Raw genomic sequence first — 26,300 nt, forward strand, 5'->3', positions numbered from 1 at the left:
ATGCCCATCCAGCCTCTGTTTAAAGATCTCCAAGGAAGGAGACTCCACTACACTCCGAGGGAGTTTGTGCCACTGTTGAACAGCCCTTACTATCAGGAAGTTCCTCCTAATGTTGAGGTGGAATCTCTTTTCCTGTAGCTTGCATTCATTGTTCCGGGTCCTGTTCTCTGGAGAAGCAGAAAACAAGCTTGCTCCCTCCTCAATATGACATCCCTTCAAGTATTTAAACAAGGCTATCATATCACCTCTTAACCTTCTCTTCTCCAGGCTAAACATCCCCAGCTCCCTAAGTCAATCCTCATAGGGCATGGTTTCCAGACCCTTCACCATTTTAGTTGCCCTCTTTTGGACATGTTCCAGTTTCTCAACATCCTTTTTAAATTGTGGTGCCCAGAACTGGACACAATATTCCATGTGGAGCCTGACCAGAGCAGAATAGAGTGGCACTATTACTTCCCTTGATCTAGACACTATACTTCTATTGATCCAGCCTAAAATCACTTTGGCCTTGTTAGCTGCTGCATCACACTGTTATATCGCACTGCTACAGTCACAAGGAAAAGAAATACATTTGATTATCTACTGTATTTTTAATAATGTCAGGTAGAGGTAGAGGAACAGGTAAAATAAGATTCATTTGTGCCAAGGAAATGTTAAGGCAGCAGTTTTAGTTTTCTGCAAAAAAAGTTTTAAAAATTGCATTATTTATGTCTAAATCAGAGATGGGCTGAAGCTTCTGATTTACCTCTCCCAGTAGCTCCAGCTATCATATCCAAAATCAAAATAGATAGAAATAAAAACTGTTTTTCAAGTGCCAAGAAATGCTAATGAGAAGAATCTTCGATTGACAAGAATCTTTGTCGTTCAAGACTGATTCTGTGTAAAATTGCTTTGTGGATAAAACAGCATTTTTTTTCTATGGGAAACAGAATTTTCTGCACAGAAAAAGATGTTTCCTGTATAGAAAACAGGAATTGTTGTAATTGATGACTTAGTTTGCATAAAAATTACATATGGTTGATTTACACAGAATATTATTTTATGTGCAGAAAATGCTGTTTTATGTACAAAACAAGCACATGCGAATTTTTGCACCAAAGTCCCACATTGTGAATAGTCCTTAAAAATAGCATAGTTTTCAAAGACTTCCTTGCAGTGAGAAGAAGATTGCTGCTTCTTTCAAGAAGGAAACTAGTGAAGAATTAAATCTATAGCCATTGGTGAGCACAGTTGGGAATTCAGTCAGTCACTTTAGTTATATCTGCCTTTCCCCAACAGCATCTGGGCGACTACGCTTTGCCTGTACCACTTCTAGCAGCTACCTGTATGGTCATGGGGATGGAAGATAACCTCAAATGAATTTCTCAGGGGAGAGAAAGACATACTGGAAGTAGAGAGTAGCAGACTTCACAAAACTTCCAGAATATTACTTCTAAAGAGCAATTATCTTTATTTATCAAATATTCTTTAATAGATTGAATCACAGGACCATATGTAATAAACTATGGATCTAAATCTAGTTGTTAATCCCAGTTAATGGTGACCATTTGGATCAATGAGAATTAAGTACACCAGTTATTATGTAAGTTCTATTGACTTAATAGATCTGGTCTAGTTAGGACTAGCCATTGGATTTAGGCCACAGAGTACTTAAAGCATATCCAATTTATATTATATATGCATATGTATACATGCATGCACATTTCTCTGAAAATTTGGAATGACTTCTAAAGAGAGTTTTCAGTCTAAGACCATTTAGGAAGGGCAGTTTGTATCAGTGTCTGCATAGAAGGAGATTATTGGACTGGCTAGAATGAAAGGATCAAGATGACCTGATCTCATTTGGTGATGACAGAGAAAATGCCATTGGTATGTAATACATCTGTCAGTACTCAAGACCATGGATCATCATAAACACAACGTTTTCCAAAGGGCAGTTATCCCAGACCATTGGTTTGTTAAATACTCTTTCATCAGTTGTCTTTTCCCTTGCCAAAAGCAGGCTTCAGTGCATGATTTGTCATGCGGTTGCACTGTGGAATTTTATAATAGGGGGTGTTTTAAAAATACATTTAAAGCAGAGGGCACTCCAAGCTTAAGTTAAACTTGACACATAATTGTCAGTTTGAAAACAGATAAAATTCTAATTTTCTTACTTTTTTAGTAATCTGAAGAAAAGTTTCCCCAGGGAGTAATCTGTAACTCTTATAGTATCAACTGATGGCCTTTGGAGTGCATCTGTATGTTTTTCCATGTAAAAATGCTTACTTTATGCAGTATAAGGAAATATTCACCTATTTTCATTGTTTCTTTTTTTTTAATGCTCAGGTTTTATGACCCCTTCCCCCAAGAAAGCTAGGTCACCACTTAAATAAATTATGGTTTCCACAGGCCATGCCTACTTACAGTTTCAGTTCCTCCAGTTTCAAAAAGTAACTGTTTAGTTTTTCTATATTAAAAGCTAGGGTTTCATACTTTTTTGCTTTAAATCTGAAGGAGTTAGAAAAACAGAGGGTGTTTTGTTTAACAGGCATGTGTTACTGGATTAGTTGAATGGGAGAATATGCCACCCCCCACAAGCTTCAGCTATATTTCTGAGGCTTTTTTAAAAAAAACTGTAGAAGGATACGTGTATGGCAGTAAATGTATGTTTATCAGTTCAATAACTGCACAGTGTTGACTTTATTTCCTTTTGTGATAGGAATAAATAACCTGATTACTTTTGAACAGGTATTATAGGTCAAATTTAGTTGACTTTTGGAAGTCATAGTGACACATTACATTGATGGTGCTCACATATTTGTAGATAAGCAGACTGCTAAAATAAAATACATGCTCTAGACTTCTCACTTAGAAGAACTCATGTATGTTATATGCTTGCAGCTTACAAGAAATAGCACTGATAAGAGATCACCTATATTTTTTTATGTTTCCCAGAATGGTTTACAAATTGAAGTCATCAACACCAGCATAAGTGAACCACAGTTTATAATGCAAAATATTTCTAAAATACACTCTTGAGTAAGCTCACTATATATATATATATATATATATATATATGGAGAGAGAGAGAGAGAGAGAGAGAGAGAGTCATTCAAACAATCTTGTTCAAGGTTTTGCTATAGAATATAGTCCTCCCATCTCTTTGATTAGCCTCCCCTCTTTTTAACCCATTTGTTATTTACAGCTAAAAGTAATGTGTCACATCATTGGCGCAAATGTTTTCTACAATCAACAAAACTTTTCAAAGAAGTCAGCCATTATTGTATTGGAAAGGAGATTGCTGCTGTGTGCAAAATGATATGTATAGTGTAACATGGAAATGCAAGAGAGAGACAAGGAGACAAAGACATTTTATATATTAATTTCGTTCGCTAGAAAAAATACTGTAAGGGAATAAAGAAATAATCTGTACAATATGAAATAATCTATAGGAAATGAATATTCAGAAGGACTTTTCCCTATGGGAGAAGAGTTTTTAAAAGTTTCACTTGGCCCCAGAAGGCCTTCTTAGACCCTGAGACAACTTGTACTACTATTTTTTTGTCTAGTAGAAGTTTTTTTTACAGCCCTTCAGCTTCCATAATATTAGCCAATCAAAACCTGTGAGAATGACTCATTCCAATTTATTTATAACCAATCCCAAATAGTTGCCATAGAGGAGATTAATCTTTTGGTTAGAGTCACTGAGGACTTGGTTGACGATGCAGTTAATGTGTGAACAAAACAGGCAGGATTGGCTCTCCCTCCACATAAAAGAAATTACATGCTGCTTCCAATTTGTTCTACTGCACCATTGTTTGTAGCACAATACAGCTGTGAATGTATCATTGAATTTAATTTCTGCAGGCTTTCCTGGAGAAAGCTGTAAACTGCCCCTTTTTTTGTAGAGAAAAACAAATTGTAGAATTTCTGAGATAAGTGCTGGTAATCTGATATCTGAGTAGTGAAATGAGCAACTTTCAGATCATTTTCCAATATGTATGAAGTCTCACATTAGGAATCTCCTCTTGCTTTGAAACAATAATATATCAGTAGTTCTAAAAAGAATGTCTGGCTGAGGAAAACTGTCTAACATCATTGTATAGTAGTCCAAACTGCCTATTTTCTCATTGAGCAAAATATTGCCTTGAACTGATTTTGGCCAAGTTACCATTGTATTGATTCTTCACCAGTTTAAAAATGTATAGAAAATTCTCATGCTGTTTTCTCATTTATGAAAGTTGTTATAGAGACTCGGGGTGGCGTATTGATTTGAGTGTTGGATTATGACTTTGGGGACCAGACTTCAAATCCCTGCTTAGCCATGAAAACCACTCTGTGACATTGAGCATGTCACTCTCAGCCTCAGAGGAAGCCAGTGACAAATTTCTTCTGAACAAATCTTACCAAGAAAACCTCATGATAGGGTTGCCATATGTTAGAAACAATTTAAGGGCGCACAACAACACCACCACAATTGTTTACTACTAAGAACAAACTACTATTTGTTCTATACTGTGTCCTCTCCTTTTTGTCTGGAGTTCAAATTAAGATAGTGGAGCTATGTTTGGTTTGCATCTCTTCACCAGTTTCTGGTGTTTGGTTTGCATCTCTTCACCAGTTTTTGCTCTAGATCCAATGCAGATATTTCACAGAAAGGTAGCAAGAAATGGCTTGGAAGACACTGAAAGAGAAAGGAATTTTGCTTTTAAATTACTATACTTAGCTGTTAAACAAGGAGCAGGAATAAATAAAAAGATGGAGTAATTGTTCAGAGTCACTCAGAAGTGAAGAAATCAAGCACCCTGTCTACACAGGCCAAATGAACTAGCCCCACCCTCAAAGCACCCTTTCTTCATGATGCAGGGCCAAAACCCTGATATAAGTGTTGACTGTCTTCAAATCCCTCTCTTAAACCAGATTAAAAATACCTTCTTTTTGCTCTGGATTTTCCTGTAAAATCCACAGTACTCTGGAGTGATGCCAGGTGACTGTCTACACATGTATGTCATCTGCCACCATGGCTGCGAGTCCCTCCTTCTGAGGTCACAATGAGGCTCCCAGCTGTGTGATCAACATTGGGTGCATTGTTTTCAAGTGAATGACTTGTGTCAGTCATGCTGCCATTGGGTAGCACAGCAAGATGTGTATGTAGACAGCTATCCCACATTGCTTCAGAACATGGAGGTAACAGGTGGAATCCGGGGCAGCTTCGAAGTCAAAATAGTCTGGGAGCCCAGAGTATTCTGGCCTGTGTAGATCCATCTAATGATTCCAGACATTGTTTCATGTAGTTCTATGAGCACCTAGCCTATAAATACTTGAACTCAATCTGGATTGTTTTTTTATATGTCACTGCAATCACTCAGAAAATAAAATTATGTTGGATAAAACCAAGGAAATAGAGGATTTCTATAATATCTCCAAGGGGACCATTTCTCTTGGGGTTTGTACAATTTTGATGAAAATTACTTTGCTTGTTACCTGAGTGTATGGTGCCAAGTGAAAATTATACAAGATAGTTTAAACAAACAAACACACACATTGGTAAAATAGCTTGCATGTGAATTTCCACTAATATGTCAATGACTGATATTTTTTTTAAGATGTCCATGTTAAATTAAGTGCAATTTCAAGCTGAGAGGTAATCACCTGCTCTTCAAGTACTTCTTGTTAAGTGATTAGAGAAATGTTTGGCATGGAAACTGCCACCCATTGTTCAGTGAAGGTATTAGGGCTGTAGGCTGCAAAATGTTTCAACACATAAGAGAAAAATGTAAATGAGAGGAGAGAAAATTATTCATCTTGAAATTAACAATAGCAAGATTACGTTGTATGAAGTGGTACTTCCATGTATTAGATGGGATCATTTCCTGTTTTCTTCTAACAATACTAATGTAAACAAATTTACTTTGTCCAGTTTTCCTTGACTGGTAAGTATTGTGAAGCCAGTCTAGTTTCTGAACTGCATCCCACATTTAAGGTGGGATTCCTTGGAACATGTCTCCAGAAGGAGTGAGTAAGCCAACCGATACTGCATTCAGTCAAATCTGAAACAAAGGTAATCTGAAGCCTCATAAACCAAAAAAACAAAAACACAAAAAACACTTGGGTGTGGGAAACAGACTTCATGATAAAAAGGTGTTCAGACTCCTAGGTTTCCTCAGGTTTCAGATTTGATCACTACCACATATGAAATTTCTTGTTGCAACAATGAAGAGAAAAACTTTGTCTTCTCTTAATGAAAAAACTGCATAGACTTCAAAGTGTTTCATTGTTTGTGCCCCTTCTAATGCACAGGATGTGGCCTATTCTTGAAGACATTTAATAGGCGACTCCTAATGCTTACTCCTAATGTCTGCTAGTGGCTTGATTCTTTCTGGTCTGAGTCACTGTCACCAAATCCAAATGTTATGGCAGTGGAGTGGATGCTGACTAAACCTCCTTATATACTTAGTTGATTTGGCACAAATTTTCATAACATTTGTGATCACATTTTGGGGGTACTGATGGGATTGGTTGGTAAGTCCAGGAAACAGACAGCTCAAAAGATGCTTCTGGCCTCTTAGCAGGTGTGGCGTTCAAGTGACACATGCCTCCACCGTGGCTTGAAGCTGCACTTGCATCATTTAGACAAGAGCAAAAAAGTGTGGGTTGGGTCCTGTGGCTGCAGCCTGCATTCAGAGCAGGCCATGCAGTTGGCGTAGACCCCATCTGCTTGCAGACAGAGTGGACTCGGGCTGCTCTTTCTTGCCTGTCTGCTCAGGCCTTAAGTCTCCATGGCTACCTGCATATGTGGTGCCCAGGCAGACATATACTCTGTGATCCTGCTTATCTGCTTGGAAAACATGACTAGGGATATTAAAAAAGCATCTTGGAAATTTGGTTCTATGAACTAACGTTTCCTTCCTTCCTGTAGTAAGCATCAAACCAGTGTAATTTTTTCATTCATCTTACAGATAGCAAACAATGTGCAGTTTGCTACATGCTTAACTGTCCTGGGACCATTCTGTGGAATTCTGTGGATTTTTAGTTTAGTGAGGTACTTAGATTTCTTGGCTAAAAGCAATAGAACTGTCTAATAGAGAATTCTACTAAACTATAGTCCCTGAATTCCATAGGATAGAGCCATGGCTGTTAGTTTCAAAGTGGTATAGATAGAGATAAATAGATATCAGTATTTAAGACTGATTGAAAACATGCACTGTTGGCGTATTATAAAAGCTTTTGGTGTTTGTTTCATATTTGTCAAACACTGTCCCTACAGAACCTACTAAACCATTCCAAAAATTCTATAAGAACTTCCTTTTTGTATTGTTTTGTCATTTGTGTGTGATGTGGACATGAGTCATTTTAACATTTGAAAGTTGTATGCCTCTAAGCACTATCTTCCTTGGCTCTTGTGATTGAAATTTAAATGAACACATAAAGATCAGAACAAATTTTAAGAAAATGGGCATGCTTTTTAAAAAGATATCTATGTTCTCTCAAAAGAAATAGTAACATTGTGACTTTTCCTCCCAGTTTTCAATTTTTAAAAATAATTTATCTTTTTAATTTTTTAAAAAAGCATCTTCACTCCAAGCTGTCTTGACATGCTGGTCTTCTTAGACTTTAATCCCCATTCAGTGGAAATAGTCTTTCAATATACCTGATGATTCAAATGCTTTATAGTGACAGAGTAACTACATACAGTTTTCTATGAATCACTTGTCACCATAAACCAGGTCTTGACATGTCTTTTGTATGTACTGATGAACATAATGAGTTTAAAAATGTATGTGGATGGATAGAAGTACCTGCCTAGGTCTGCTATTCTTTTCTTTCTCTTTTTTTAAAGATAATCAAAACTAGTCCTTCTAAGCCATTCAGTTGGGAAATGGTAAAAGATTTCAAAGACATAAGCGATACATAATAGTGGCTGCCATCAATAATTTGAATCAGTTTAATCTGAATCTAATATGTTTGGGTCTCCAGCTGTAGCTGATCTTAATATGCAGATGATTCATAGATGTACTTCAGAAATAATAATAAAAGCCAAAAGGGACAAAATGGCATGTGTACCTGCACGCAGGAGCACACTGCCATTGTTTTCAATGAGGGCTTGAATATTTGCAGTTTTCTGATTTGCAGAGCGGTGTTGGTGAGGAACGGATCCTCCAAAAGGGAAGGGACAGCTGTATTTGTGTTCTTGTGCAGCACATTACTACAAGTTAGTAAATGAATAGCATTTAGGAGCTGTCTGGCTTGCTGTCTATTGCCAGTTTGTAGTCACTGGGCCAAAATTACATCTTCTTTTTGCATCTTGTATTCTTATAACAGGTGTCTGCAGACTCTAGTTCATCCATGAACTCCAACACACCGTTGGTGAGGATAACCACTCGCCTCTCCTCTAATACAGATGCACCAATGTTGGCAGGAGTCTCAGAGTACGAACTCCCAGAAGATCCCAAATGGGAGTTTCCGAGAGATAAGTAAGGGATTTTTTTTTCTGTTAATGGCATTCTAATAAGTTTTGGTAACATGAATTTCGCCATCAGTTATAGTGGTCTCCAATTAACACAACTTGTGCCGTTGACAAATATCAAATATTTATGTTTAAAATTTTTTTCTTTTCTGAGAATGTAGAGTTCCCCTGATCCCTGTTGCCTAGAGAGATAGTATTTAGTTTTAAAATTAATTTTAAAAGAACAGTAGTCTTTCTTCAGTTGGAACCAGCATATAGGGAAAGGACATTACATTTCAGTTCATTGCATACAGTTTACAAGACTGATAACATCACTTTTTAAAATTTAAATATTAAAAATAGATATTTTGCCATTTTCTTGTATAGCCTGTATAGCAGATGACCCACAAGAAAAATGTTTGTTATACTTGGCAACAAAATCAAGGCAAAATTTACTGTTTTGTTAAAATGATACTGATTGCAGTAACAGCAACAGCAGTATGAGCAAGCAGGTAAATTGTGCGTTTATTTTACTTAGTGCAGGGTTTTTGTTTTGTTTTTTAAAAAAATCCCTAAGCATTTGAGGACACCAACCAATTTCATGATTTGTATTACTAGTAGCAGAAATTATCTAGTGTTTCTGAGAGAATATGCAGAAATTAATGCAGAATGAAAAAGGAGAAGAAAGACGAGCAACCAGTATATCAGAGATATTTATGTTAGGGAAAGGGAAGGAAGTTTCTTGTAGTTGCTAGATCCTTGCCTAAATGCTGGGCTTCCATTTGCTACAGTGTTCTTTCTTGGAGCCCAGGAATGATCTTTAGTCCACTTATTGATAGCAGAAGAGAAAACTTGATACTGAAGTATGCACCATGTGTATTCTGTTCTGATCAGATTATTGCTTCATTCAGTGTGGAGAGATTTCTGCAGTACTTGGGTATACATAAGTCTTTCACACTGAAGATGACAGATGACACCTAGAAATGTAATGGATCTATGTAAAATAGTATGGACCCTCATGTGGCAATCAGTGCAGAAGCATGTCTTAAGAACTGAAGTGTACACTGGGCCCTTGGTATCCACAAATTCGATATCCACAGATTTGAGTCCTGGTGGCGCAGTGCTTAAATGCCTGTACTGCAGCCCCTCTCTCACAAACCACAAGGTTGTGAGTTCAGTACCAGTGAGTTCAGGGTCGACTCAGCATCCTGAGGTTGCTAAAATGATTACCCAGCTTGTTGGGGGCAATTCATAATAATGATGATGATGATGTTGATGATGATGATGATGATGATGATGATAATAATATAGTTTATTTGTAACCCGCTTTTCCAAAATTTTGATCAAAGCAGCAGTTTGATCAAAGCAGCGATTAGCTTACACATTGTAAACTGCTTAGGGAGTGCTTAAATGCAAATGGTATAGAAATGTACTTGCTATTGCTAAATGAAGAAACATTTATTTTTTTTAACCTGTGATGGCCAGGCTGAGAAGGGCAGTAATGGAGGCTGTCACTAGACCCCGGCAAACTGATGCCTCTCTCCCCTCCTGAAATCAACCCCACCACAAAACCACAGCCAAGACTTAAATCTCTTCCTCTCTCTCTTTCTCACCTTTACATCAAAAAGTTTCTGCCTCACTCTGTTTCTCATCCTCTCACAAGGACCTGAAACACACAGGTCAAAAGTGCCAAACAGTGAGTGACTAGAGCTAGAGCAGCCAGAGACTGCTCCAAGTTGCCAGTCTGCTTAACCCCAAGGAAGCCTTTGCCAGAATTTAAACTGCCTCCCTCTGTTTCCCACATTCTTACAAGAAACATCTGCCAGAATGTTTTCTGTCTGTCTCGTTTTGTTTCCCATCTTCACACAAGGAAACCTCTGCCAGAATTTAAACCCCTTTCCTGCCAATACACCTCCTTGCCCACTCCTTCTACTGCCCCTTCCTGAGATGGATTGGTGGCAAAGGGGTTTAAAATCTGGCAAAGGCTTTATGATGAGAAAGTTGAGAAGGTGGGAAACAGCCAGGAATGGTTTAAAATACTGGAAGAACTTTTGTGGTAGGAAGGTGGGAAACAGTGCAGGAAGAATGCCTTCCTGGTGCCTGGACCTTGTCACCCAGGTAAATGTTAAATAATGACTTGAGCATGCAGTTTTTGAATTGAACTCCTGCAGATAACAAAGAACCACTTGCAACTTTCCATTGCTCTGGATTCTCTGGACAGAGGACTCCATGTGCCTTTTGAATTCCTTGTCAACCTTGGGTGATCCACTGATTTTGAATCAGTGATTTTGAAAGTTAGTAGCTATTCTATCCAGAATTCTTGTAGCACCTACGAACCAACCAATCAGGAAGTGGTTTTGTTTTGTTTTTTCTGCTGAATACCTTGGCATTCTAACCCATGCTGCAGTAAATTCTGAAATCCTGTATAATAATTTAATGTAGTGAAGAAGTTGTGTAAATAAGTCTCTTCTTAATGTTCCTATGTGCTTCAGTTTGAAATAGTGGAACACAAGTGGCATCACCACAAAAACCTAACAGCACTTTCAGTGCATGACAGCACATGTTAAAGACTGTTTAAAAGTTCATCCAGCCTCTAGGAAGCTGATTCTACATGTGCTGTCCTGAAGGCTAAAAACAGCCTTCATCAGTAGGGTAAATTTGCAGTGTTCTGAATGAGCTTCCAAGGGATATGAATTTAACTTTTCCAGTATCACAATATCTATTCCGACTTGTTATTTAGTGGAGTGGCTCTCAAACTTTAGTCTTCTGGAGATTTTGGACTTCAACTCCCAGAAATCTCGGCCAATGTGTCTATTGCTTTGGAGTTTAAGTCCCTAACATCTGAAAGACTTTGAGCATGTACTGTATTATGATGGCAAGATAAATTTAATTAAAAGAGGACACATGCTCAAATCAAAATTAATGTTAAAGTGAACATTTAATTTGTAGCAAATCATGTCATTCAGTTTTGGATTCTGACCTGTGATTTAGTAAAGCACATATTTTGGAAATTTATCTGTGATATATCTGTGTGTTTTAATTAAAGAGCTTTTTATGTGCATTTATGGAAATATTCTTAATTATGTGGATGAAAGCTGGTGCCATACCTTTCTTTTGCCACCTGCAAGTTTCTAGTCAACAGTGGGGGTCTGTATACTTAATTATGTCAGCCCTTTCCCTTAGGGGAAACATTAATGCGGAAAATCTTAGAGCATTAAACATTTAAAAACAGCACTTGGCATAAATGTGGGTGGAGTGGGTTTGAATGAAAGAAGGCTTTTTAGGAGTAGTTTATTAGATTGGGGGCTGCAGTCACACAATGGCAGGATTGTTACATTCAAACTAGAAGCACAAGAGCACATAAATTAACCATTTTCCAATGCAAATGTTTGCTTTCCGCCAAGATCTTAAATTCAATTTTAGTTTCAGAAAAAAAATCCAGCACAATCTCAGCACACAACGACATACAATCCTGTAGTCTTTGTGTATTGGCAAAGTAGCATGTCCTTTCAGAGCTGATAGAACCCGGGGCATATATTCACAACAGCGTGATTAAACTGAAAGTTTTTATGTAATTAAAAGACTCTATTTAAACTCATCCCATTTCATTTTTAACCGTGGCATTTTGCCAAATTTACTTAATTTTCTCCTGAATGAAAAACAGTGAACTTCTATTATATGGGACACACACATACAGATGGAAAGACATAAAATAATATATGTACTGTTGTTCATTCAGCATGCTGTTCATATTTAATTCTTAACCTGACTTCTTTGAGTAACAGTACCTGGCTGTTGTGCAATATTGATTTAGTATTGCTGTTTCAAGCAACTGCAAAAAAATAAGCAAGGAGCAAAATACTATATATGAAAAAAGTATATTTTATTCTCTGACACATTTAAAGATTAAATTCTTGCTCTGTGAGAGATGCCTTTTACAATTAGGTAACATAGTTGAATCAGCTCAGTTTTACAATATTTGATAAGCAAAGAAAATTTATGTTTCTGTATTCACAATATTAAATCCTTAAATGTCTTAAATCCTTCCTTGTAAAGGTCTCAGATCTTTGCTCAAATGGATCAATAACAATTTCCTGACTTGATATGAAAGACTGAAGATTCAACAGAGGAAGTTCTTTGGCCATCCATATCAAAAGGGTGAAGAGATTATAAAACATTTGTAAAGACAACTTTAACAGAATGTTTCTATCCAAAGGTGTTGGAAATAGAGATTGCTGTGTTTTTCTACAGAACTAAAAATATCTTCTTGTGCGTTTGGGAAGATATATACGCACACGTACATACAAATATAGTGTGTATAGTTGAGGTAAAGAAAAAGGTATTGTGTAGAGATATAGATCTTTACATTCTTCATTCTCATCTTCTTGCATTCTTGGTTTTGTAAGATAGTATTTGTTCTTTGGAAGACTGATTGGAGGAGAGCACACAATCTCTAGAATGCACCATAATTCTCTTGTTAGTTATTAATGACAAATGGTCAAATGAAATTGGTTTGTTGAAAAAAATCTTGTATTTTTTGCTCTTAAGTTTCACCAGCTTCATTTCTTCCTCAGATAATAAGTGCTAATTCCTGTATTTCCCTCTCTAGGCTGACTTTGGGAAAGCCTCTCGGGGAAGGATGCTTTGGTCAAGTTGTCATGGCAGAAGCGGTGGGAATTGACAAAGACAGGCCTAAAGAAGCTGTTACTGTGGCGGTGAAAATGTTGAAAGGTAATATAGGTAATATAGGGAAGGTCTGAGAAAAGTGGCAGATTCTGGAAAGAATATTTATTTTGTTTCTTTTAAATTTTCTTACTGTAGACGGTCAAAATTCATCTGGTTTACCTTGGGCTTCAGCAGGTTTCAGTATTATTTAGTGTCTTTTGCAACAGATTAAATAGTCTGTATCAATGTTGTATAGGATTCCATTTCATCTGTTATAGTTACTCATCCTATTTTTCAGAAATCATAGAAGATTTTACAGGGTTGAGTGTAAGCCTCTTCTCTGAAGTAGAATTGTCTTTGCACTCACTTCATTTGTGGAAGATAAGTTTAAGATCAGGAATGAGAACCAGGACTCATAACACATAAAGATGAGGGGGAGGAAATATCCAACTTGCATAGGGCTCAAGTCAGATGCCAATTTAGAAAAGATCTGATATGGCAAAGCAGAATATGGATCTTGATCTCTCACTCTCTCGGTCTTATATATTGGGCTAAATTCAGTGTTTCACTCGCAGAACTTTATATATTTTCTTCTATTTTTCCTGTTACCCTCAATGTTATTGATAAATTACCTCAAAACTGTTTTTTGAGTCCCCCTGAAAGTCATAGGTGGTGCAATGCGAAAGGGAAATAACCTTCTGGTTCCAAATTTGTAAAGATGTATTCTGTCCATTCTTTGGATTCTGAAGCTCATTGAATAAGGCTGAGAGACATGTGACTGATAGTACATTGGAAAGTGCTTTATTTGAACTGAACCTTTTTTTTTTAAAAGGCATGTTTTTCTTAAATGTTTGTTTTTATTTTTATTGAGTTTTATTTTTTAAAAAAGTCTAACTGAAAAAGCAACAGAATGCATATCTGAAAAAACAAAGTGGCATCTTCTAACTTTAGAAGGTGACCTTAAAAAAAACCAAGATTTTCAATATGGAAATAGCTCTGTCTAGAAGAAAGTTTCTCACTGTTCTGTAAGAGGTTGCTAGAAGTTCTGTGAGAGATTGTGATTTTTAAAAAATAAATTTTTTTTGAGCTGTAGATATAATATTTTTTATGCAGGGGTTCCTTGAGATCTAGAAATGATTTGAAATTATTACCTCCAAGGTAAAAGGTTGAACATGGCTTGTCTTAAAGATTGCATTCCCTCTCTCCCCTTTCCCCCACATAATACATTGGTCCTGAAATTACTTCATAGTAGTTGAATAACCTATAATGAATCTGTGCAACAGTTAATTACAAAAAGTGAATTCTGCCCATATGCTATCTGAAATGGCTTATGGAACTTATTTTGTCTTATGCAGATGATGCTACAGAAAAAGACCTGTCTGACCTGGTGTCTGAAATGGAGATGATGAAAATGATTGGCAAACACAAAAATATCATTAATCTCCTTGGTGCCTGTACTCAAGATGGTGAGTGTCATTTTAATTTTGCAAGAAAGAGGTGATGAAATTTCATGCTACTTCATTACATAATATACAGGAATGATCAATTCTTTGTTGATGGAATGAATATCACATTGTGAAAGCCAATGGAGAGGGGTAGGTGTTTATATGTTATGAAAAAATTCAGGAAGTAACATCCTGGACTTCAAAGAATGAGATACAAATGTAGTGATTAACATGTTCTGCATCAGTGACTGTAATGCAGAGTTGTAATACAGCATTGGAAATATTGCCCAGTATATCTTTGTCCCACTGCTTCCCCATTTTTACAAATACTTTATTCCATTTCAAGGACTAGAAATTCATTCTATTTTTCTAAGATGCACATAGCACTACCCTTGTGCTTTGTAATTGAAAACAGAGGAAAAGCAGGAAGGAGGTACTTGGATGAAAGATGGGTGGCCATACACACTAGTTGTCCCTTCATTGGCAATTGCACATTTCTTTTCTCCAGGAGATATAAAAGATATGTTCTACATGAAACAGATTTGTAAAGGGAAAGCTGTTGCTTTTTATTCCTACTATTTTTAGAGCTTAGAAAAGTTACTTTTTATTGATCTACTGAAATTTTGTCAGTCATAGTCAAAAAAATAACTTCTGAAAGCTCTCATTATTTTAATATCCACTTTGTACGTAAAGATTAGACCTTCCCCTTCTATATGATAAAACTGGCATTCTAAATATGAATATAGAAGTGTATCCAAAATGTGGCAGATAGGCACAATAGGCTAAATCGAAATGTTACTGCCAACTCGAGTAAACCAATGAACAATGGGAATCTGGTAAGTCAGCTGCTATATCAGTTCCGTTGATTCCATGGCTTTTCTCTGGTTGGAACTTAACAATTGAATTTAGGGCCTTGTCAATTCTGAGTTGCTGAATATGTTCGCTGGAACATGAGATGTTGAGGTAGCTACATATGTAGGTTTAAGGAAAAAGAGAGAATATGTATGGGTGTGTGAGGGGCAGTGTGGTGCAGTTGTTTGATTATTGAGGGCCCTGGTGGTGCAGTGGTTAAATGCCTGTACTGCAGCCACTCACTGACAAACCATAAGGTTGTAAATTCAATCCCAGCCAGGGGCTCAGGGTCCACTCAGCTTTGCATCCTTTGCTAAAATGAGTATCCAGCTTGTTGGGGGCAATTAACTTACAGTTATAAACTTCTTAGAGACTGCTTAAGTGGTATATGAAGCAGTATATAAATGAAGCTGCTGTTCCTATTGCTATTGGACTAGGACTCTGGGAAAGCTGGGTTCAAATCCCCACTCACTCATGGAAAGCCTCTGGGTAACCCTGGGCAAGTCACATGATCTTAGCCTTAGGAGAAGGCAATGACAAACCCTATCTGACTAAATCTTGCCATGAAAGGCTTGACATCATAAGTCAGAGTAAAGTTCAAGAAACATAATAGTTTGTTTGGAATGGCACAGGGCTGGAGCTGTGCATATTAAAACACCTGGAGTGAAGGTTTCATGGTCTACAAATGTTCTACTTGTACTCTAAATCAAGAATTGGCCATAATCTTTTAATGTCTTCCATGAATCAGAAATATGACTTTTCTTTGTACTTTCGTAAGTCAGTATCAATGGACTTTTTTTTAAAGATTCCTGTTTTCATTCTTATGTTCTTTATTTTCTTCCTTTGAAGGACCACTGTATGTGCTTGTTGAATATGCTTCCAAAGGAAATTTGCGAGAGTACCTGCGAGCAAGGCGACCACCAGGAATGGAATATTCATTTGATATTAACCGGGTACCTGAAGAGCAGATGACGTTCAAAGATTTAGTCTCATGTACATACCAGTTAGCAAGAGGCATGGAATACTTAGCATCACAAAAAGTAAGCCAGTGCTACTTAAAACATTTTCTTTCAGTTTTTTAATGCAGAGATGATCAATTTTAACTTAGGGATATGGTCTAAGTATAACTGAAGGCTATCAAACATGGTTAAGGTAGTTTTGTCTTGTGTTTGCAATTTACAACAGTGTTTTTCAGTATAAAGAATGAGATCAGCATCCTGACACAGAACTCTCCATACTCTCTGGTGAATATCAGAAGCTCCCAAGTATGCAGACACACTCATGTGTGCAAAGGACTGCCTTGTAGATATGCAGCCTTTGTTGAAGTGAATGGAGAGGCTGTTCAATATGGGAACTCATATGTAGCATCTGCCCAATAAATACCATTTGTACTAGAGATTGGATAGAGAATTGTTAAGTGGACTGATAAAGTGCTAGTTATTGATCCTGCCTAATGCTTATGCATTGTTATGGTGCAATAACTTTATGTTTGTTGGACCCAATATATGTAGTGCTTATTTAATTACCCAAAATGGAGTATTAAAGTGTTGGGAAATGCGAGAGATCGTACTCAATCTCTCTAGCAGAGTAATGAAATTGATATGGCAGAAGATGAACACTTCAAGCAGAGAAAAGAAACAACGGCCTGTTACAGACTGCCAAAATAAAGCTGCTTCGGGTCTCTTTGGAGGTATGCTATTTAAATGATGCATGCATCCTAAGAATCTGGAAGCTGCACCAAAGCTGCACTCCAGTGCTTAGGAATGGAGTGTGGCTTTGGCGCGACCTTCGGACTCTTAGGACACATGCATCATTTAAATAGCATACAGTCGGCCCTTCTTATACACGGATTTTTTATACACGGATTTAAGCATACACAGTTTAAAAATGTTCCAAAAAAGTATACATTTACCTTGATGTTCCATTTTTTATTAGGGACACCATTGAGCATACACGGATTTTGTTATACACGGGGGATCTTGGAACCAAACCCCAGCGTATAACAAGGATCCACTGTACCTCCAAAGAGACCCGAAGCAGCTTTATTTTGGCAGTCTGTAACAGGCCAACATTGTCTTTTTTGTAAGATATATGAAAGTAACTTTATTTACAGATAGTTATACAAAATCAAACACATGGCCTTATGAACATATGAGGGAGAAAAGAAAATGGCTGCAGATTAAAGTGGATGTAGTAAAGCAAACAAATATGCAAACAAAAAAATTAGCCATTAGTCTAAGTGTGCAAAGGTTGCTAACTTTAATGCTAAGAACATACATGTTTGACACTGATGTTTGTGTGTAGTAGCCTATTCCATTAAACATATGGGCAGTTAGTTGACCCAGAGTTAAAGATATATCTAATTAGTGGGAAAGATGTGCAACAGAATCTTGTAGCACCTGTGAAACTAACTGATAAAAGAGATGTAGCATCAGCTTTCACAGACTGGGTCAACTTCATCAGCATTCTATAAAAGCTTATGTCATAAACTTCATTCTCTTGTTTTGCATACTGACCCAGGCTAACATGACTGTATCTTTGAATACTGGGGAAGATTTGAATATGCAACTTAAATTCTTCACCAGCTTCAACCCAACATTCCTATGAGTTGCTGTGCTTACAGGGTGGTCTTGCTGGCAAAAAAATTGAGGAGGTGATCTTTGCCGATTCATCTCCCTACCTCCCAGTGATCTGCTCTAGATGGTTTAAATCCTAACCAGCAATCCAGAACAGCATTGAAAGTGATGCAATGGGTTGCAGAAAAGAGAAATCAGTGAGAACTGCCTTCTGTCCTTTCTGTCAACGGATGCCTTCCTCTTCATTGAATGCCTGCTCAACATCCAAGCCATTGTTTTCTGTGGGTTTTCTGGGCTATGTGGCTATGTTCTGGAAGAATTTATTTCTGATGTTTTGCCTGCACCTATGACTGGCATCTTCACCCTCTGAAGATGCCGGCCACATGTGGAAGTGAAGCGTCAGGAATAAATTCTTCCAGAACATGGCCACATAGCTTGGAAAGCCCATAGAAAACTGTCGATGCTGGCCATGAAAGCCTTAGACTTCACAGCCAAGCTTGGTGTGTTCAGCCTCAGTAGCACAGATGTATTAAGGCAGTAATAAAGCAATTGTAAAACAATAGCAGTAATAAAGAAATGTATTGTCTTTGTAGTTAAAGGAGAAACTTCAACTAAGTGTTTGTTGGGGCAACAAGTCATAAAAATGTGATAGTATTTTGGTTTCTTTTTTTAAAAAACTCGTCTTAGTAGTAGGTTTAGCTCTTGATTTTCAGGAACTATTTTACTGTAGTGGTCCATATGAGCACAGTAGTAGATCAGCCCAACAGCTTAAAAAACATGAGTTGGTCAGCTGAGCTGAGAAGGTCATTGTCTATGACAATCTTTCCTTGCACGTGTGGCTTTCCCAAACATCTCCAAGTATGGCTGGCAACAACAACATTCATAGAAATATTCTGTAAATTATGTTCATTGTGAGAGCAAAAACGTACAAATAAAAATGTAAGTAATCTAGTGCGGAGCAGCCAGTATCTTCATGTTTCTAATATTAATTTTATATTAAGAAGTATTTTTAGCTGACAAATTGTTCAGTAAGGGCTACAATAAAGCACTGCTTTTTATTTGACAAACAAAGATAACAAATATATGCATAACTAGACTTCAGGTTATGCTTCTTAAGGTATCTATTAAAATATGAGTTGGAGAGAAAAAATCAATATTAGCAAATAACAGCACAAAATGAACTTAGGCATTCATGAATTTAAATACCAATATGGATAAACAGTGGGCTGCTTAATCAAGCAGGCAGCAAAAACATAACCTTGAGACTTGCCTTATTAAGCTAAGGCCACAATATTCTGGTAACTTGCTGAATATGAAAAAGGAGAGCTATTCATTCCCTAGAGCCATTGTGGGAATTACATGATTGGATTGGATAACTGGTAAAAAGAAGCAGCATTAAAATTCTGTGAACAAATTAGTCATTTGTCTCCATTTAAAATATTTGCCTGCTGAGGAAACTAGCTGAACCAGTGGAATTTTGATATGTACTCCATGGAGACTCATATTTGCAAGTTGCCTCCGTTGTTACACCTTGTCTTAAAGTTTAAGTTCTTAAATTTCCATGTGTAACCAAGCCTGTAGACACATTGAAGTCTTTTGCTTAATAGACTAAAATAGGATGATAGTGGAAGTGCAAAGTTTGCTTTGCTAGTGCTGAATCAGGCAAAATATAATTTACTTTCTTGTTAACTAAGCAATTATTAGAGAGGAAAGAGGAATGGTAGTGTGGAAACTGGGATCTGCTTATGTCACAAGCTTTGTAGATACCCTGTATTTAGTGACCAGTATTCCAGTGCATTTGTCATGTTTACATTAGAAATTATTGCATTTTTTTTTCTGGCAGTGTGTTAGATTTGTCTAGGGCAACCACCTAATCTTTTTAAAAATCTCTTTTTTAAAAAATTAAAATCCAGTCAAGATCTGGTGCCTGGGAATTGAATATTGTATTTAGAAACTGGAGTCCAACTGCATATGGGGAGCTCTAGATCCTCCAGCTCTGGTTCCAAACTTCCAGAAGTTCTGAAACAATTCTGTCCTATCTAGTGAGCAATGATCACTATATATAAATGCATTTCTTAATCACTGTTTCAGATGGTGTTTGTGTCCCAAGGTTGCAGTTGGTAACCTGTGAATGTGAACTTTGGATTTGCAAGAGAGCATTTGCCTAGGTCACCCTCCTCCAACCTAGCTTTCTCTCTATATTTTGACTAAAATTTTCCCATTTCTTAGGCTTGTAGGACTGATGGAAAGCACAGTCCGAACATCTGGAGGACCACAAGTTGGGAAATGCTAAGCTGGGTATAAAATGCTCTAAACATGACAGAAGGGTGCATTTCAACTGTGGGGAGTTCATTTATAGGTGTAAGGCTAAAGGTGACAAACAGAACAGAAAAAGAGAGAGAGAACCTGCATCCTTTTTTATTGGCATTGCTTGGCAGGTAATGGGTACAGGTGGCAGGTAGGAGAACATCATGATAGTTAATGGCGTTGCTTGCACCGCTGTGCTCAACTGAGAGAAATTATTTTTTTTTTATGTGAAGTGCTGTTATCTTCAGGCCATTAAAACTACATGTGGCAAAATAGATCACTCCTTGTTTCTTTTATTGTAGTTTAAGTTTACATTTCACTGTGTGAAATTGCCTGTTTCCAAGTTGGTTACTTTGGAAATAGATATTACAAGTCTCTTAGCTATATTGTCTTGTGGGCTTTATATATATAACGTAAAAATGAAGTTGCTAAGGCAGCTTACATGGTCTCTTTTACCAAAAGAGTAGCTGTATTCTTGAGTGAGGAGTGTCAGATGTAACTGAAGCACCAGCAGGGAAGATTTGACATAAGCAACTCAGAGGATACTGACAATTGGGAGACAAAACAAAAAGGCATCATAGCATAGAATGGTGCATTTGTGCCCTTCAAATATCTCTGTATCTGTATTTCTATAACTTTTTTTGTATCCTCACGCGCACATTTATTGAGTAGAAATAACAAGAGAGTTGATACTACTGTTCAGAAACAGAAATAATGTGAAAAGATGATCTTGTCTGCCGGCTTTCTGTATAATGAATGGCATTAAATAAAATAGCTTGAAAGAATGCATAAATAAATAAATAAAATAACAGGTTTTAGGAGGCAATTTAAAGCTTGTAATAAAATAATGTTTATACTTTCTAGTTAAAGGAGACATCACTGTATAGCCAGGCCAATGTTTTTTTTTTATTTTTTGTTTTAAAAAGAGATGCCTGAAAAAGAAAGAAAAGAATTTTCCGTGTGTTTTTGTGCCTGCAGTGCTGATGCCCTTTTGGCTTAACTGTAGAAAAGGATTACAAACCTCACATAGAGATCACTGAAAAATGGCTACCTGCATTAACATTCCAGGGAATAGTTATAATATTTTACAAAATACCTTATTCCATGTGAAAGTGTAGACACATAATGTGGACCACCTGCAAGTCAGTGTAATCAGGACTTACCGTATGCAATAATGGCATGCAGATACAGCACACAAATGAGAACATACATGAGATAAGAGCCTCCATTTTAACATATGCCGTAAGGAAAGCCACCATAGATAATCACCTTTGAGTGGCATCCACATAGAAACCCTGGCATTTAAGCAGGCTCTGAAATTCATTTATAGGTGTAGGGCTAAAGGTGACAGAACTTTAAGAAATTTCAGACTGCTTACATATGTGAATTTGGAGTTCAGTTGTCCCTTTGTTATTTGTCAAACAGTTACCTGTCATTCTTGGAGATGTTTGAAAATGATTCTTCTCTCCATAGTCTACTTTTTCCTCCTCCATGAAACCAGTATATTTGTGCTTAAGTGAATGCTCTTTTGAAGTTAGCTTTATCTTTTACTTATCTAACTGATTAAGCAGAAGTTTGAAATATAGAATCATTCAAATTTTATTTTTGACCAGTGTAAAATTGTGTCCCTGGAAAACTCCTGGAGAGTAGAGACTGAGTTTTCCAAAGAATTATTGTTTTGTGTGTGTGTGTCTTTAAAAATCTGATGTTCATATTTGAACTCAATTTTGTATTTTCAAATAAAAATTGAATTCTTGAGTACCTTAGATCATCTAAACCAGAGGAGCACTGTTTTTTCAGCCATGAGGGCCACATTTGGTATTGACTTGGGGTCAGGGTCTACACAGAAACACACATCCAGAAATCCCATTTTTTCTTTGAAGGAGGCCATTCTTTCCTCACCTATCCTCACTGTGGAAATGTATGAAGTTCTTTGGAGTGCAGAATGAAAGAAAAAGATTGAGATTTGGCAGGGAGAGTTGAGCCTAGAAAATAATGGATGGCCTATAACTACCTCGTTCATTTGTAGTAGAGGTAAGATTTAAACTGAGGATTTACCTATTTGCAGTTCAGCACTACATTTCTTTGTATATAGCTGCTAAAGAAATGTTCTGGCTGTACAGATAGCCTGTTTACCTGGGGTAGGAGGAAAGATGACTTGGAATTTCCAATGTAACATTAAGAATCGGCTATACACAAGGGACAGCCCCAGGAAGTGTGTGCAGTACCTGAAATCTACAACTAGCATGACCATCCTGGGCATTATAGTCCACAAAATATAACTTTTCCCTCTGATGCATTTCCCTTGCTGGACTAAGACAATGGTGATAAAGGCAGTTGTTTAGACAAGAGTTTGTTTTATGAGATGAATACGTTGTGAGGGTTAAGTGTATATATTTATTCCTGCACCATGGCAGCTTGTCTGCATGGGTGTCTCACCAGGACATGGCACATTCACCACTCCTGTGAGTTGCTTGCTTCTGAGGTCAAAACAAGGTGACCCAGCAACAATCACATGGTTGGGTTCTTTGTTGTGACCTCAGAATGTATAATCCATAGCAGTGGCAGATGTGCTAGGTGGCCTAGCAGGATGCCCATGCAGACAGCCACCATAGTACAGGTTCTGGATCTTCTTTCTGGAAGATACAGGGCAGCAAGTTTTTAAAAAACAGGTTACCGTATATACACAACTATAGGTGTACCTCATGTATAAGTCGAGGGCAGGCTTTGGGGCCAGAATTATGGAATTTGGTATGACCACTGGATAAGTCAAGAGTAAAACATAGAGGCATGTAACAAAGGATCTAAAGGATGACACAAAGGAAAACAGTGTCAAAGAACATACAAAATTCCAGCAAGCATAACTGTTTGTGCTCACTTAAAGGCTGAGATGAGGTCACTGTACCTTAAAAACTAAATGTGCTGACATATACGAAAGCCCCCCCCCCCCCGGGTATTTTAGAAACTATTCTATTAATCTTTGAGCCAGTTTAATGTGCAATCCTGATCAAAACTGATTTAGTCTTGCAGCACAATTTTTTGCAGCATAAGTGTGGAACTGTGAGGCCCAACTTTGTTTTCCTAGCAACTTCTCTAGTAGTCACTGGGGGACGGCTTTGATTGTAATCTTTATTTTTAAAAAACAGGCTTATAAAGAGGTGGAAAATAATTATTGAGTATCATTGTATACAATGGAGCTGTGTTTCTGTGGCAGGAGATAAAATCAATAGGTTTTAAGTGGCAGGAGAATTTAACTTGGTTCTTAGAACTGCTTTTAAAAAACATTTGGCACAAGTTACTTAGGTACTTTTAAGGATATAAACTTAATTTCCTAGAAGGCTTTAAAATGACTAAATTGTCTTCTGGCGGATAATTGTCTTCCTTTGTGCACCAGATAAACGTATTGCTCCCTGCCCTTCTTTACTGTGTGTTTCTGTAATTGTAATTTTTCTATAGTAGAATATCTACTGAAAGGGATCAGCAAAGTGCAGTCCTCCAGATGAATATTATTTATTATTATTGTATTGATTTATATTCTGCCTTTCTCTCAAGAATGAGGTACAAGGCAGCTAACAATACATTTAAAAATAATAGAAATTAAAAACTGTATAAAGTCATAAAAGTATTAGAGTTATTTTAAAATCTTTTTTTAAAAAAGAAAATCAATAGTCCTCTAAAGGCTTCTAGGAACAGCAAATCTTATTTTCTAGCCGAGTTCCTCCCACCAGCTCTGGGGCATTAAGAGGAGTCAGAGGAGCATACATGGCTCCTGAGTGCATGATCCATTCCTGTTTTAGGGATTACACAGACCTAGATGAGACTTGGAATTGGGTGCCGTTGGATTTCATCACCAAGTTGTTTAATGTCTATGGGGCCACAAACAACCTACACACCAGTTTCTTTAAAATTCATACATAATATTGCTTGTGGTGGATATTTCCCTAATCTTCTCTGATATTGATTTAGTCAGATATTGATTTGTTGATTTGTATTTAGCAACTGCTACTCAATATTCCTTTTAATAGATTGATACCATGAAGTCTCATCTATCTCTCTTGTACAATCTCTAACTTGTTTAACAAGGGTAACAGTTTGAGTTACTTTATCAACTTTACCTAAAACGTTCCTCAGAATTGCTGTGAATACTGGCTTTCCAGAAAATAAGTAAAATGCTGTTTTATTTACATATTATTCATTTGTTCCCACTTGCTTTCTGCTGATAGTGGAAGTGGCCAAAAAGACCAAAACAAAAAGGCAAAAAGATGTGTGCCTGTTCCTCCTCTTCCTCCCCCTGCCCTCCCAGGCCTTCAGCTGTCTCTGGTAACACCCAGTGCCAGAGCACATTTAGTCCCCAAAAGGTTTGCCATTGCTGGTTTATCATATGGCTAAACTGGGGTTGTTGACAGGTAACTCCTCTTTTAAAATGGAATCTGAAAGCATAGTTTATTCTTGGTTTCAAATTCAACTTTGTTGTAGAAGAAGACGAAGCCAAGTATTCCACTTCCACCATTTGTCTGAATAAATATATTGTAAATGTTTCCTGGTTTGTTTTGTTGCCCCTACTGATGGGAAGAACCAGGCAGGAATAATCTGATAGAGTGCACAAGCATTACTCTCAATAATTATGTTTTACCATTATGTGAGAACTAGATCACTGATGAAAAAGGATTTTGATGTAATTCATTTCTTCTTTAATTTGAAAATTTCCTTAAATCTAAAATCTGTTTTCAGTGGTCCGTAAAGCCAGTGCATGGAAGGTACTTCTATTTCAGTTTTGGAGATCCCCTATTTACATAAACTGCAACTCCCCCTCATACAGAAACACATTGTATAGCATTTAGAAGGACTGAGCAGGGAAACCTGCTTCCAAAACCTAACTGAATTTGCTAACTAAATCTGATATGTTGTTATCCCATGTTGTAACATTTTCCTCAGTTCTGATGTCCCAGGATCTTCCAAGGATCCTAAATTTCTCAACATGTCTTTCTTTTCATATTCCTCATTTAGAGCATAGAGCATAGGTTCTCAACCTTTTATCTTCCAGCTGTTTTGGACTTCAGCACCCAGAAGCCTTTGCCAGCATGGCCAATGATGCTGGAATCTGGGAGATGAAGTTAAAAACATCTGGAGGACCAGAAGTTTGGGAACCACTGATTTAGAGTATCCAGGTGTGAGAAGTGTCAGATATCCTGTACAATATATCCAGTATGGAGTGGATTAAGTTGGATAATTTCACAGTGAAGTTTGTCCTAAGTTATACTTGTACAAGGGCATTTGTGCTATTCTTTCTCAGAGGGCAACTTTTGTGCTTCCATAAATTGGTGTTTTATTTTGAGTTATATTGGCATGTGTGTGTAACTGACTGAAGCAGTGCAAATTTTGTTGTCTGGGAGACATAACCAGCTGAGGATCTGGTTACCCAGGTGGTTTGAATGTGTTCTCACATTTTTATATTCATTTTTTTTCAGTGCATCCATCGAGACTTAGCAGCGAGGAATGTTTTGGTGACTGAAAATAATGTCATGAAAATCGCTGACTTTGGGTTGGCAAGAGACATCAACAATATAGATTATTATAAAAAGACTACTAATGTAAGTGGATGGCAGTCTTATCACTTGATCCAGTATCTTTTTTCAGTGGTGCATTTAAGTATGGCAAATGTATTCCTAATGGACTTCTTGTACAGCAGCCTAACTTTTAATCAAAGAAATGAAAATAATAGGCAAGTGTGTAAGGATTCCTAACCCCTTTTTACTAGGAAAGGAAGGTTATCTGCTTACACAGCCTGGGAGAGTACGTGTTACATGATGCTTTCTAAAGGATAAGATTTAGCCTTTGCTTTTTATGGTCTCCCTGAAACTTGTAGCACATTCTTTGACTGTTAGCTAGATACTGAATATAAATATAAATTTGCCTTTTTTGTAATCAATGGACAATTTTATGGAATGCATCCATTCTGTAATTGCTAACATTTGGTTTTAGTTTTATAGAGTTCATATTACCCACAGTTCAGTTTGAAGTCAGTAG

At 37.1% G+C, this 26,300-nt stretch overlaps 1 protein-coding gene across 12 annotated transcripts in view; it reads left to right on the forward strand.

Annotated features, from left to right (window-relative positions):
* FGFR2 (fibroblast growth factor receptor 2) overlaps positions 1-26,300 on the forward strand; it is a 179,969-nt gene that overhangs the window by 141,867 nt on the left and 11,802 nt on the right. For all 12 annotated transcript variants that reach the window (XM_042457265.1, XM_042457264.1, XM_042457267.1 and 9 more), the window contains 5 exons: positions 8,305-8,456; positions 13,038-13,159; positions 14,449-14,559; positions 16,240-16,430; positions 25,742-25,864. In XM_042457265.1, the coding sequence (XP_042313199.1) occupies positions 8,305-8,456; positions 13,038-13,159; positions 14,449-14,559; positions 16,240-16,430; positions 25,742-25,864 (699 nt within the window). The remainder of the gene's footprint in view (positions 1-8,304; positions 8,457-13,037; positions 13,160-14,448; positions 14,560-16,239; positions 16,431-25,741; positions 25,865-26,300) is intronic.

Source organism: Sceloporus undulatus, chromosome 3, assembly GCF_019175285.1.
Source record: "Sceloporus undulatus isolate JIND9_A2432 ecotype Alabama chromosome 3, SceUnd_v1.1, whole genome shotgun sequence".
Lineage (NCBI taxonomy): Eukaryota > Metazoa > Chordata > Lepidosauria > Squamata > Phrynosomatidae > Sceloporus > Sceloporus undulatus.